Below are 12,723 nucleotides of genomic sequence, written 5' to 3'. Positions count from 1 at the left end.
GACCAGGCTTTTCCAGTGGTGCCCAGCAGTGCCACAGGAGGAACAGGCAGGAACTGATGCCCAGGAAACTCTACCTGAACTTGAGGAAGAACTTCTTTCCTGTGCAGTGACTGAGCACTGGTGTGGCATCTCCCTCACTGGGGATATTCCAGAGCAGTCTGGATGTACCCCTGAGCCCTGTGCTCTGGGATGGCCCCGCTGGAGCAGGGAGGTGCCACCAGCTGCCCCACTGTGGTCCCTTCCAACCTTATCACCGCTATTCTGTGACACAGCTCACGCTCTTCCCCCAGTAGGTTTTGCCTCCATTTCCTGGTGCTCTTTTCCTTTCTTTAAGCTGCCGTTAGAGCCTGTCCCTTGCGTCCCTGCAGGTTTTAAGGAGACAGCCTTCCTGTACGCCATCTCCTCGGCGGGGCTGACCCACGCCATGGCCAAGGCGTGCAGCGCGGGGCGCATGGAGCGCTGCACCTGCGACGAGGCCCCCGACCTGGAGAACAGGGAGGCCTGGCAGTGGGGAGGCTGTGGGGACAACCTCAAGTACAGCAACAAGTTCGTCAAGGAGTTCCTGGGGAGGAAGCCCAACAAGGACCTGCGAGCCAGGGTGGACTTCCACAACAACCTGGTGGGCATGAAGGTGAGTCGAAGGCGCCACAGGGTGGGGTGGGGTGGGGTGGGGTGGAGGTCACACTGGGGTTTTTGGGTGTGGAGTAGGAGTGTTGGATGTGAGATGAATGGAGTGATCCTCCTTCTGGAGGGGAGAAGTCTAAGTTGTGGGATTATGCCCTGGTTTTGACCGTGCAAAACCATTGGAGAGAGAAATGAGACTGGCCAGGTCTAGGAAATATGAGGTGGAGGCAAAGACTGCTGGCTTCCCACAGGGAGGAGAGATTTTCTCACCACAGCAGGATGGAAAGACAGGTTCCTCAGGCTCACATGAGGTAGAACATGGAGGAAGGGTTTTATGCTGCCACAACACGTCCTTGAGGGAGGCTTCTCCTGCAGCAGTTCAGTAGAGCATGGGCAGTGTAGCATCTCCTTGGCCAGGTTTCTTTAAAACTGGCTGGAGAAACCCCTGGCAGGGAACCAGGGTGGAGAGATTAATTTCTGGCTGACCTCAGACCTAAAAGTCCCTTCAGTTTTTGTCTTCCGGCAGAAACCTTCTGTGTCACCTAGAGCACGACACAGCGCTTGGTTGTAGAGTCCCTTTTTCCTTTTCCTATCTTTATCCTCTCTTCCTGTTCTTTGCACCTTCTGTGAGGCTGCCTGGGGGCTTCCCTGCAGGACTGCCAGAGTTCAAGAAGCATTTGGACAATGCTCTGGGGCACATGGTGTGATTTTTGGGTTTGTCCCATGCAGGGCCCAGATTTGGAGTCGATGATCCCCGTGGGTCCCTTCCAGCTCAGCATTTTCTGTGGCAGATGTAAAGGACAAAGTGTCTGCAAGCACTGGGTCATCCCAGCAAGGGGAAGAAGGAAGGGGCTTTCCACCTTCTCCCATGATATGCTTGGCTTTACCTAGCCTAGAGTTGCTCCAACACGAAAATCCCTCAGATTGGCCAGCACAGGTGCTTAGGATCAGTATTTCATTGCACCAACCTCCAAGGGGGACATGCTGCAAGGCCAGAAATAGCCCTCGAGCCTTGTTATTGTCTGTGTGATTGGATGCTGGCTTGGGGCTGGGATGGGGGGACCTGGGTCTCCAGTTTCCCAGGCAAATGCAGCCCAGCCAGTTGTGCATTCTAGGAATGGCCACCCCAGCTCAGTTGTTGCTGTGTCTATGTATAAAATGTCATTCCTCGCGACGGAATTGGGGCATTGGGGAATGCCACCAGCCAGGGCTGGCCAGCAAAATGTCTCCCCCTCTCCCCACTACCAGATGCTCCTAGACAGTGCTGAGATCAGGATTAGAAATATCCTGGATTTAGCTGGTGTCTGGTTCTGGCTGACAGCTTTCCTGCTCTGGATTAAAGGGCTCATGTCTCTGAATTGTGTCAGCTCTTTCACGTGTGAAATGGGCTTTTCAGGGTGATGGAGCTTGTTTCAACCCTTGTGTTGGTTGCTCTGCCCCATCTTTTGGAGCTGACTGTGTAGCAGATGGGACTGGCAGTGGAGGAGGTGGCCCATGGAGGCTGTGGTTCCGTGCTGGATGTTTCTGTGAGATGTCCTGGCTCTCCTCTCATTCCAGAGTCATACAATACACTCTGATCAAAACCTCCAAGGATGTGACTTTAGCTGCCGCTGGCAAGTCCTTGTAGCTCCAGGAATATCCACCAACAGTGGCAGGGCTAAAAAACCTCCCAGATGGGTTTGGCCCAACTCCCAGTGTTCCCAAACCCAGGAGCTGCAGTCAGGACGTCCATATAGCTGAGGCCACTCTTGGATTTAGGATTTGTGTCCTTAATTGCCATCTGTGCTCTACACTGCCTGACTTTGAACTCCAAGGATGAGCTGGAGGGGTTGAACTGTCCCTTCTGTGTCCTGATCCTTGTGGGTTAGCTCCCAGGGGAAGATGCAGGACTCTCCAGCATCCTCTGCCTCCACTTCCCCTGGCACAGTCAGACTCTGGCCACTGGCAGTGGTTTCACAGTGTAAGATCTGCAGCTAAACAGCTGAGTAACAGTTGTGACGGGTGTCCAGACACCCAGAGCCCTCCTGGCAGTCCAAGTCACAGACCTTTGCTGCAGGTCAGTGATCCAGTGTTCCTATTTTTGTCCCCCCACAACGTGTCTGTCGAGTTGGGATTGCTGTCTGACAGCTTTCCTTTGCCTGTTTGCAGCAGCAGTTGAAATGATTTCTCTATTTGTGCTGCTGGAATAATTCATTGTGCCATGGCGTGGTTGAAAGCCAAGTCAAGCAGCTCTCCAGGCTCACAGCTCCACTGTGGAGCCAGGCAGGGAAGGAGGGAATGTTGAGAAGAAAACTTTCAGGAGGTTGGTGGTTGAGGATCCGGAGAACACACATCTCTGTGGTTGGGATATGTGGCCCTAAACCGCTGGCACTGGTGTCACTGAGATGATGATCACAAGCTGGCTTTGTGACTACACAGTCAAAACTCGCAGTGCTTGCTTCAGATTCCAGAATACTGAAACCAGTTTGACCCTCCTGGTGTGTCTCTGGCACTGCTTGCTCTCAGGTGCAGATTAATATCAGGTTTGATCTCTGCTCTTCCTCCTGTTCCCACTGCAAGTGCAGGGATGAGAAGATGGAGCATTACTACATTCCTTGCTGAGCTGATGGATATTTTCCTTGAGGAAGGTAGGGAGTTAAATATGGTTCCCAGCACATTTTTTGTGTCTTCAAAGAAGCTCCTCATCATCCAACTCCTGCAGTAAAGGCTTTGCAACCATCGAGTCTGCTCACCCAGTGACTGCAGCAGTCTGAAACCACTTTGGACTAACCTGGTGTGGTTATTGGAACAATAACTCATCTGGGTTTGATTTGGGGTGGATCAAAGGCAGTGCAGGAGTGCAGACAGCCTTGATTTGTGCCGTTTTGGAGCTGAGCACTTTGGAGGTGGAGTTCTTGCAGTGTGTGGACGTGTGTGTTCGCTGAGGGAGTGGAGAAGTCTCTATGAAAGATACAGCACAAGCTTGGTGGTCTCCCACTGATTCTTTACATGTCATTTTTCCCATCTAATTACTCCCAAACATGGCAAAACATACAAATAGTCCCTTGAGACCCAGCAAAAGAAAAAAAAAGATCTGTGCTGGACTGACTAATTTGGCAAGCAACCCTCTCCCCTCGTGGTCACCACAGCAGTTTCTCCATGGTGTCACACCAGGAAACAATCCATATGTTTCTGCGAGGGTGACATGATCCTATCCCGCCTAGTTTTAGTGTCTCTTGGTAGACATTCCCATTTAATTATGATTTTACTTCTGCTTTTTACAACCTTGATGGGCTGCCTGTAATTTTGCTGCCACCAGTGAAATAATCACTGAACATGTTGTGCCCGTGGTGGCTCACCAAGTTATATGATATGACCTCAGTGGTTAATGAAAGGGCGAGCTTGTCTAGTATGAGGATGAGGTAATTAGACCAGGACTTCTCCAGCCTTCTCTTTATTGAAAAGCAGGAGCTCTGAATAGACCACTTATTAAAAAAGCAATTTCCCTTCCTTTTCCAGATCTACTCCCCCTCATTCAGCCATTCTTTCCGAGGGGTCTTGGGTGGAGAGGGTGTTTTGGGGGGAGATGTGTGTGTGAAGGGGATGGGGGAGAAGTCAACTGTATTAAAGCTCCATTGCCAGCAATGAAGTTTCTGAGTTATATTAAATGAAGCCCAGGCAGCCTTGCTAAAGCTCTCATCTCTCTCTCCTCCCCCCTTTTCCCCCCTTGTACACACAAGTGCAGCCCTCTTTTGTAACCCATTAATGAAAAGGCGGAATATTAGAGCACTCAATTAGTTCCACTGGGCTTGAGTAAGTGATGTTTTAATTAAATTTGCCCACTTTCTCAGCAAAGTATCATTAAACATGACTTTCCAACTCCCTCTCTGGAGCGTTGCTAAGTTTCTTAATCCCAGGAGTGCTGACCTCTTCCAGAGGTATGTCTGGTCAAGCATGTCTTACGGATCCAAGGGGCACAATTAAAAGGGGCTGCTGTTACCCTAGGAAAAAATAAAAATTATCATGTTCTCATTGCCTTTTTTCCTTCATCCTTCCAGAAGGAGGGACACAAACCTTTGCCTGAAGTGTGCGTATAACCACAGTTGTCTGGAGAGCCGGGAGTGTTTAATACAAACCTGTGGGGAGGCAGAAATGGAGAACAAGAAAAGATCTCTCCTTAAGCAGATTCCTGCTTTGAAACCGGTTCCTTTCATGACGCTTCATTGTTTTTTGCACAAGATGTTTTGTTGTGTGCAGAGCAAGTGTTTCTCAAGATCACGGGATCCTGGAATGGCTTGGGTTGGAAGGGACCTTGAAGGTCTCCTTGTCCCATCCCCCTGTCATGGTCCTTGTCACCTTTGTGGGCTTCAAGTCCAGACCCATCCTGAGACAGCTACACCTGAAACCATCTGGGATGCTCTGGAGAGGATGGTGGGAGGTGCCTGGACTTTCCCTTGCTGTTGACTTGCTTATTTTGGAATTCCATGTGAGGAATGGCTTTTCCCTCCAGGCGGTGCTGGCAGGGACCTCTCTGGAGGGCTGGAGATGCACTCTCCATATCAAGGGGATGTTTGCCCAGCTATCATCTGTCTGAGGAACTTCATGGGCTATCACATAACATGTTATCAGAGCATGCCACCCTCTTCATTTCTGGAGCTCTGTTGGGCAGAGGGGGGAAATTGAGACCCAGAAAGATTAAGTAACTCACTAAAGGTCACACACAGGCGGAGGGAGGCACAACTCTCCTGTTGCAGAGACAGTGTTTACAAGCACTGGCCATCCAGTCTCACACAGTTCCTGCTCAAGGAACTCCAGGTTTTGCTGCACCCTCATGATGTGCAATAATTGCTGTTTTGGAACTTAATCCACTTGATGCATAAAAAAGAAAAAAAAAAAAAAGAGACTTAAAGCATCCTTTTTGGCAGTTTTTTTTTAGGGATGTGTTTGCAGTGAGAAATGGGGCATCACATGTTTACCAAGGTACAAATCAAACCCAGCAAATAACAGCCTGAGGAGAGCTCTTAATGTACAGATCAGTTTTCAGGGCCACCACTGGTATTAATTGCTGCAGGTTATGACAGGTAGGAATGCCCAGGCGTGTTCTCTGGATTTTCCTCTCCTTTCAGGCTGAGAATGGCTCAGCCAAAGCCTTTCTTAGGCCTGGAAATCAATACTGTGGAAAAAAAAAAATTGCTTGCTGCGTCCCATAAGTGATTGCAGTTGGTTGTTTATGTGGAGCTTTTTTAGCATGGGAAGCATGCTAGGAATACCGAGCATGGGGAAAATACTTCTGAAGTTCTCAATTTTAAGTAGGGTTATGTTGTTCTATGCTTAAATGTTTGTATTTTAATACCTATGTCACTAAAATATGAGTGTTCCTGTTTTTCAAAGAAGGAAGGGTGGTGGGAGGGGAAAACTGTTCTGAAACAGCAGGTTGAGAACAGGATGAAAAGAAGTTTTTCTTTTTAGCAAGGTGGGAGAAAAAAGAAAGGACAACTTCTAACAATCTCTGAAACTTTTATAATTCGGCCAGTGGCATTGGCCAGTGTGAAGGGACAAGTCTGTTCCACTGGTTGTGTGTGGGGACCGTGGCTGCTGTCCAAACAAACGTTAATACCTGAGCTGAGAGAATGACTAAGCCTATTTAAATTGAAGAGGGCTCTGCATATGGGGGATGGAAGGGATTGGGTTTGTGGGGAAGCATCCCAAAGCCCTCTCTGAAGCCAGGCAAGGCTTTTCCCTGGATGAGCTGCCCCCGAGGAGGGTTTACTGCCTGCTCTCCCCCAAACCATAGCGAATGGTTTGAAGCCTTGGAGCTGCAGCCCAGCCATGACGACAGTGGAGCAATAAGTGAGGAATTCCCACGGCTGGGTGTCCGCCCTGGACTGCTGCTGCCCAGACAAGGGTTGTCTGAAGAAAAAAAATCAAAAAAAACCACTGCCAGAGCCCCGTGACCCAGCTGGGAATGAATGGGAATCCTGTCCTCGGCGTTTCAGCTAAAACACTGAGAAATTGTGTGTTGCAGCATGTCTGAGACTGATCATGACGGGGGCACTTAGTCTGAGCTTCGCAGCGCGCCATTGTTGGGAGGAAGGATTACATGTTGCATAGCAATGCTCTGCTGTGATCCCTTCTCCCCGTGGCTCCTTGTAAAGCCAGTTGGGAAGGCAGTCCAGCAGCACTATCTGATTTCCTCTGGGCAGCAAACCCCCGGAAAAATGGTTCTGCCTTGCTTTGTGTTTTCCTCACTCTGTGTTTGTCAGTGTGGGGTGTTCTCACAGTAAGGTTGGCGGGGATTTGTGTTGCTAAGTCAAGCTAGATAGCTCAAAAATCCTTATTTTCCTCCAAAACTGTTCTGGTTGAGACTGCCAAAGCAGGTGGTTGTTCAGAGGAGAGTGGGAGGACAGAATTTTCCATCCCTGACCCACCACTTGTCTTTGGTTTTGTTTTCACGGTAGGAGCTCTCTACAGTACCCAATACAAAAAAGGATGCTCCTTGTTGCTGTTACTCCTGAATTACTACCACCCTGCTGCTGTGTGGTAGCTGTGGAGTTGGGGCCATGGGGAGCACGAAATATTTTGTGTCTTGGATTGAAGCGGAGCCATTCTGCTTCACATCTGTGACGAGCGTGCAGGTGGCCACATCCTTGGTGTAGATGAAGTGATTGTTCAGGGGTGTGTTCAGAACAGGTCCAGGTCTCTGTAGGATGCAGGTAAATCAGGCTCTGAGCTGTGATGAGCCTTGAAAATCAAGCAGGAGCTACTACAGCCCTTGCAATATGATTTTATATGGTAAAACCTTATTCTTCCTTATCCAACCAAGGGTTTTTGTGGAATAAAACCTGCGTTTTTCTCTCCTGGAAGCCCCTCCAGGTTTGAAAGCATGATCCAGACATTTGTCCCAGCATCCAGCCAGCCAAGCTTTCTCCAACACTGCTCCAAGCAACCTGCTGACTTGGATCAGTCTTGCTGCTTCCTGAAGAAATGAGGTGGATTTAAGTGTCTCTGACAGGAGCTTGCAGCAAGAGGAGGAAAGGTCGTTGTGGAAGCTGGGGAGTGGGACGGGAACCAGAAGAGTTTTTCCAAGATTCATTTTGGCTCGTGGGTGGTTGGGGTCCGGAGGCAGCAGTTCCCCATCACGCAGCACCTCAAAGAGCTGCAGCGTGACTGACAGCAGCAGGGGAGGCTGCCTGGGCAAGGAATTTTTCTAGGATTTTCACTCTTGCTGCCTAGTAATGTCCTAGAGCCCTTCCCAGTCCTTCCAGGAGAAGGTTTACGGGTGGTTGTGATGCGCCGCAGTCTCACGGCAGCCATGTGAAAATCCACACGCTGGATTTCATGGACTGGTGCATTCATGGGGATGGGGACAATGGAAACCTTTTATGCTTTGGTCCACCAGAGCTGTCCCAGCCACAAGCTAAAAGTGAGTCAGGAAAATCCAGACTGGGATTCATTTGCAAGTTCATTTGAGCCCAGATGAGGAGAATATAATTAATTTACCTGGATACACTTATTTGTACCCCTCAAGAGACCTTTGTGCTGCTGCAGGGACAGCTGGTGTGAAGAGAATGTTTGAAAGCACCTCAGTTAGTGCTAGGTGGAGATATTTAGACACCTGAGTCTGGCCCAGAGGGTGGGATTCTGCTCGCAGAATCCCCTAAACTGAGGTGCCTCTGTGTGAGCTGGGTCCCCAGGCTCCTGTTTGTGACAGAGGTTGGCTCAGCTGTCAGTGGGAGCCTGGAGAGCTGTTCAGTGGAGCAGGTGTTCGCCTCACTGCAGGATCCTCGCCTGCTTTGGCTCCCCTGGCTCTGACAGGAGTTCTGAGGTGTTTCTCAAGCAGAGGTGTTTAAACTCAAGTGTTCGCCTCGGTGAGGTCAACCCTGGCTGGCTGATGTGATTCAAGTGCCTAAACCTACATGCTTACACCTGATCAGCCAGCTGCCAATCCATCAGGATCAGGTTTTCCAGCACGTGTTGGGCTGTATCCACCAGCCCCGTATGGATGCCTTGGCCATAGTGTTCCTGCAACATCAGCGCTCCCACTGAGCTCCAGCAAGGCGGCTCCTGACAAGAACTGCCCCGACTCCAGGTTCCCTTCCTGAGTTTCATGACCCTGTCTTGTTCAATCAACTCCAAGTCCGAGAGCATGACTACAAGCTGAGCCAGTTCCCGTTGGTTTCTTGCTTTCCCAGCTCCTGTACAATGGGGGCTGTCTCCTTTTCCAGGTGGAGCAGATGCAAATGTACCGGGGGAGGAGGAAAGGTTGAGGAAAGCCTGAACGGATGAATGATTGCAGTGTGCAGCCCTTTCCCAAGTATCCCAGCAATTTCTGCCCAGTTTGCTGATGGTGTGGGCGTGAAATTAGGTGGAGGAGCTTTGTTTCACACGAACTCAGCTCTCACTTCTGGACAAGCAGTGGAACGGGACTTTACACGAGGGAGGGCACGGGTGAGGGTTGGGTTTTTTCCCACCCCCTCGGTGTTGAAATGTGTTCTGCACGCTCTTGTCTGACATTGTGGGATTTCTTGTGGACTTGGCGAGACACTTTGGCACACAAAGCGTGACAGCCCTTACCCAAGCCATCCCAGCTGAGCGCTATAACCAGCAACACATCTCCCCCTGTAACCCGTCACCGCTTCGAATGCTACTGTGTATTATTGGATTGCACTTGCAGAGGTCTTTGGCTGTCACAGGAATGAAGTGTGACCATTGAACAGGCCCTGCTGAAGGCTGCATTATGCATATTGTCTTTCTAAAAATGTTTCTGGAATATCACAACTGGGCCAGGCCCCAATTCCGAGTCCATGACCTATTGCACGGTTGCACATGGGGCTCAGCAGGATTTGTGCAGCCAAATAATTAAGAACCGGATGGTCAGGAAGTGGAGTGCAGCCAGTCCTCTGCTGTCAGGAGGCCATGATATAGCCAGATGCCATCATGGGCACGGGGGGAGGTTGTTTTCTTCTTTTTTAGGTACCGTAGATGCCCAAAGGAAGGGCACTTCCAGCAACACTTTGATACCTATTCAGGATCCAGCTCTGTAAAACAAACTCTGTTCTCACCTGCTGTTCTAAGGGCTGGTTGTACCTTTACCTATTTAAAGAACCTAATTTTGGGGAAGAGACAGGGTGGGAGAATTAGAAATACAAATTTGTGTTTATAATCTGTGGACAAAATGTGGGGTGTCTGTGGCAGTCCAAATAACATCTCTGCTTTTGTGTTGCCCATGGAGGTATCCCAGGAGTCAATCTCTCTCCAGAGAAGGGGAGCTGGAACATTCAAATGCTGTTTCTAAGGAGATGGATGTGGTTTTGTGCTGTGAAACTTCCTTATTGCAGTCAATTTGCAAAGGATGGGATCCTTTGTTTAGCATCAGTCAGTTGATGATGCTAACTAAGATTAATTCTGCTTGTACTTGGGTTTGGGGTCCTGTGGTATGGACAGGGTTCCTCTTGTCCACACTCCTGTTCTGGAGCATGTGCCACCCCACCTCTTTACACTAAACAAACTTCTTCCACTTTGCTATCTTATCTACATATTATTGACGGAGATAAGTAGGTGTTGCAATATGTATTAATCTCTTAGTTGTGCCACAGTTCCAGATCTCTGTCTACAAGATGAGTGGCAGCACTGGACAATCTTTGTGCACCTTTCTGGTATCTTTAATTAGCCAATTAAGCAAAGTTTTTTGCAGTAAATGTCATACTCTGGGAACTAAGAGCCTTTTGAAATAAGTATTTCCAGTAGGATGTGTTTTCTATCCACTTCCAACAGATATTTTTTGCATGGTCATCAACTTTGCGGCCCCGAAGTGTCTTCTGGAAAATGTCGTGTTTTACGTGGTGTTTTGATTTCTTCTGCCATGACTGATTCTCTCTGGGGCCGTGTGTGTGTCTGCAGGTCATCAAAGCCGGCGTGGAGACCACCTGCAAATGCCACGGTGTGTCCGGATCCTGCACCGTCCGAACGTGCTGGAGGCAGCTCTCCCCCTTCCACGAGATCGGGAAGCAGCTCAAGCAGAAGTACGAGACCTCGCTCAAGGTGGGCAGCACCACCAACGAGGCCACGGGGGAAGGCGACATTTCCCCCCCTAAAAAATCCATCCCCGGCCACAGCGATCAAATCCCAAGGACTACGGATCTCGTCTACATTGACGACTCGCCGAGCTTCTGCCTGATGAGTCGGTATTCCCCCGGGACCTCGGGACGGAAGTGTTACAAGGACAAGAACTGCGACAGCATCTGCTGCGGCCGGGGGCACAACACGCAGAGCCGGGTGGTGACGCGCCCGTGCCAGTGCCAGGTGCGTTGGTGCTGCTACGTGGAGTGCAAGCAGTGCACCCAGAGAGAGGAGGTTTACACCTGCAAGGACTGACACAACCTGCGGCTTCTGCTGCACGGCCATCCCCGGGGAGGGGCCAGCTTGGAGAACTGCCTATGGAGACAAACAGGGTTTGATTGACCTTCTGGGATCTGGAAGCTATGTTGAGACATGAGCACTTTGTAGGGTACAGGTGACCCAGCTGTGTTGCTGATTTGTTTTGGGGTTTTCTTGTTTTGTTTTTTTTCTGTTTTTTTCTTTTTTTTGTTTTGTTTTGTTTTGTTTTGTTTTGTTTTTCCTGTAGACTGAATTTTCATGAGGTCCAACCATGTGGAAATAAGTGCCTGTCACACTGGGGTTAGACACCAGTTGACCTTCACCTTCGTGGTCTACGCAGTTTGATGGATCATTTCTCCTTGGAACATTGTTTCAGCCATCCTCCATGAACTCCTGGGCTGAGATATTCCCTTTGGCATAAATATCCTGTACTTCTTTATTCCTGGAGCTCACCCAGCTGCTTAGGGAGCTGAGCAGATACAAAAGATCTTTCAGCTTTGAGTGCGGTGGTGTGAGAAGTGGACATTCATTTCTCCTAAAACTGGAGAGGGGTTTGTAGGGAATGGTGGGCTCTTCCAGTGGAGTTTCTGCACATGGAGCAAACCAGGCTCTGACAAAGAGACTCACTGGGAGCATCAGCTCTTTAATGACACCTCTGTATCCACGTGCATTGTCACCACGTGCTGCTTGAGAACGTTGGGGCTGCCATGCTACAGACAGAAATAGATCCAAGAAAGAGGTTGGGAAGACAGCAGAACACCAGATGTGCCTCTCCCCTTCAGTCCAATCCCATGTTCTTTATTTAAAACAATTCGCCCAAATGCAGGATCTTTAGCACTATGGCTGTCTTAAATTTATTTATTTTTTTTTTTAAACCACTAGATACTTTCTTTTCATTTTCACTTCTCGCATGGTTTATTTTTCTCTCCTCTTCCCGCCTCTTGCTGATGGAGGTCAACCTGTGGTAACTGCTTCAGAAATCCCAACTGGAACTTGTTGAGTCTTACGCCAGCTGAATTTGGGCATGTTTATCTTCAGCAGGACGAGCGGAATCCGAGTGCATCTTGGAGCCCGGGGCTGTCTTGCACTGTGGATCACACCTCTGGAGGAGCTGACTTTTCTTTCCTAGGTCATCATTCCATTTACTCTAAACCATGGCAGTGGTACATGACACAAGCTGTATGTAAACCCTAGGACCTTAAGATGATTTTTTTTTTTAACCACTAGATCCAGAACTGCATTTTAAATACATGCCTGCTAAATCCTAACAAACTCATGGATTTGGAATAATCGATTGACACAGAGACAACCTGAGAGAAGCCAGAAATTTGACTGCAGGGGTTGATCACTCCAGCGCTGTGAAACACACGACAACCTCCAGCATTTATTTTTCGCTTGGAAGAGGAGATTTACAATCTAGGACTTGGCGTGCCAATATTCTTCATATGAAAGTGGATTGGAGGCAGCCAGCGAATGCCTGAAGGAAGCTTTCTAAGGAAAAAATGGGGAGCAGAGGGTGTTTTGTTTGATTTTTGGTAGCAATTTTTGATTGTCCAGTAACAGCAATTTCCACCAAATTTCTGTAAGCCATTGATCTGGTGTTTAAAAGAGGAGATTCTCAAGCATTAGTAAAAGTTAGAAAAAACAAAACAAGAGCAATTTCCCAAGACGGACCATTATTTTTCAAAGTCTTTTTTTCCTTATTTATATTTAATTTTTAATCCCCCCCCCCCCCCCCCCCAC

General features: G+C 48.9%; 1 protein-coding gene across 1 annotated transcript in view; it reads left to right on the top strand.

The window, feature by feature from the left end:
* The window catches only part of WNT9A (Wnt family member 9A), a 53,946-nt gene extending 41,577 nt beyond the window's left edge, over positions 1–12,369 (top strand). Inside the window, exons 3-4 of the mRNA XM_062493214.1 lie at positions 369–631; positions 10,504–12,369. Coding sequence (XP_062349198.1) covers positions 369–631; positions 10,504–10,977 — 737 coding nt within the window. The 3' untranslated portion in view covers positions 10,978–12,369. The remainder of the gene's footprint in view (positions 1–368; positions 632–10,503) is intronic.
* The last annotated feature ends 354 nt before the right edge of the window (positions 12,370–12,723 follow it).

Source organism: Cinclus cinclus, chromosome 1 (genome assembly GCF_963662255.1).
Source record: "Cinclus cinclus chromosome 1, bCinCin1.1, whole genome shotgun sequence".
In the NCBI taxonomy this organism is placed as follows: domain Eukaryota; kingdom Metazoa; phylum Chordata; class Aves; order Passeriformes; family Cinclidae; genus Cinclus; species Cinclus cinclus.
Note: the sequence above shows the minus strand (reverse complement) of the source record. Positions and strands in the feature narration are given on the sequence as shown.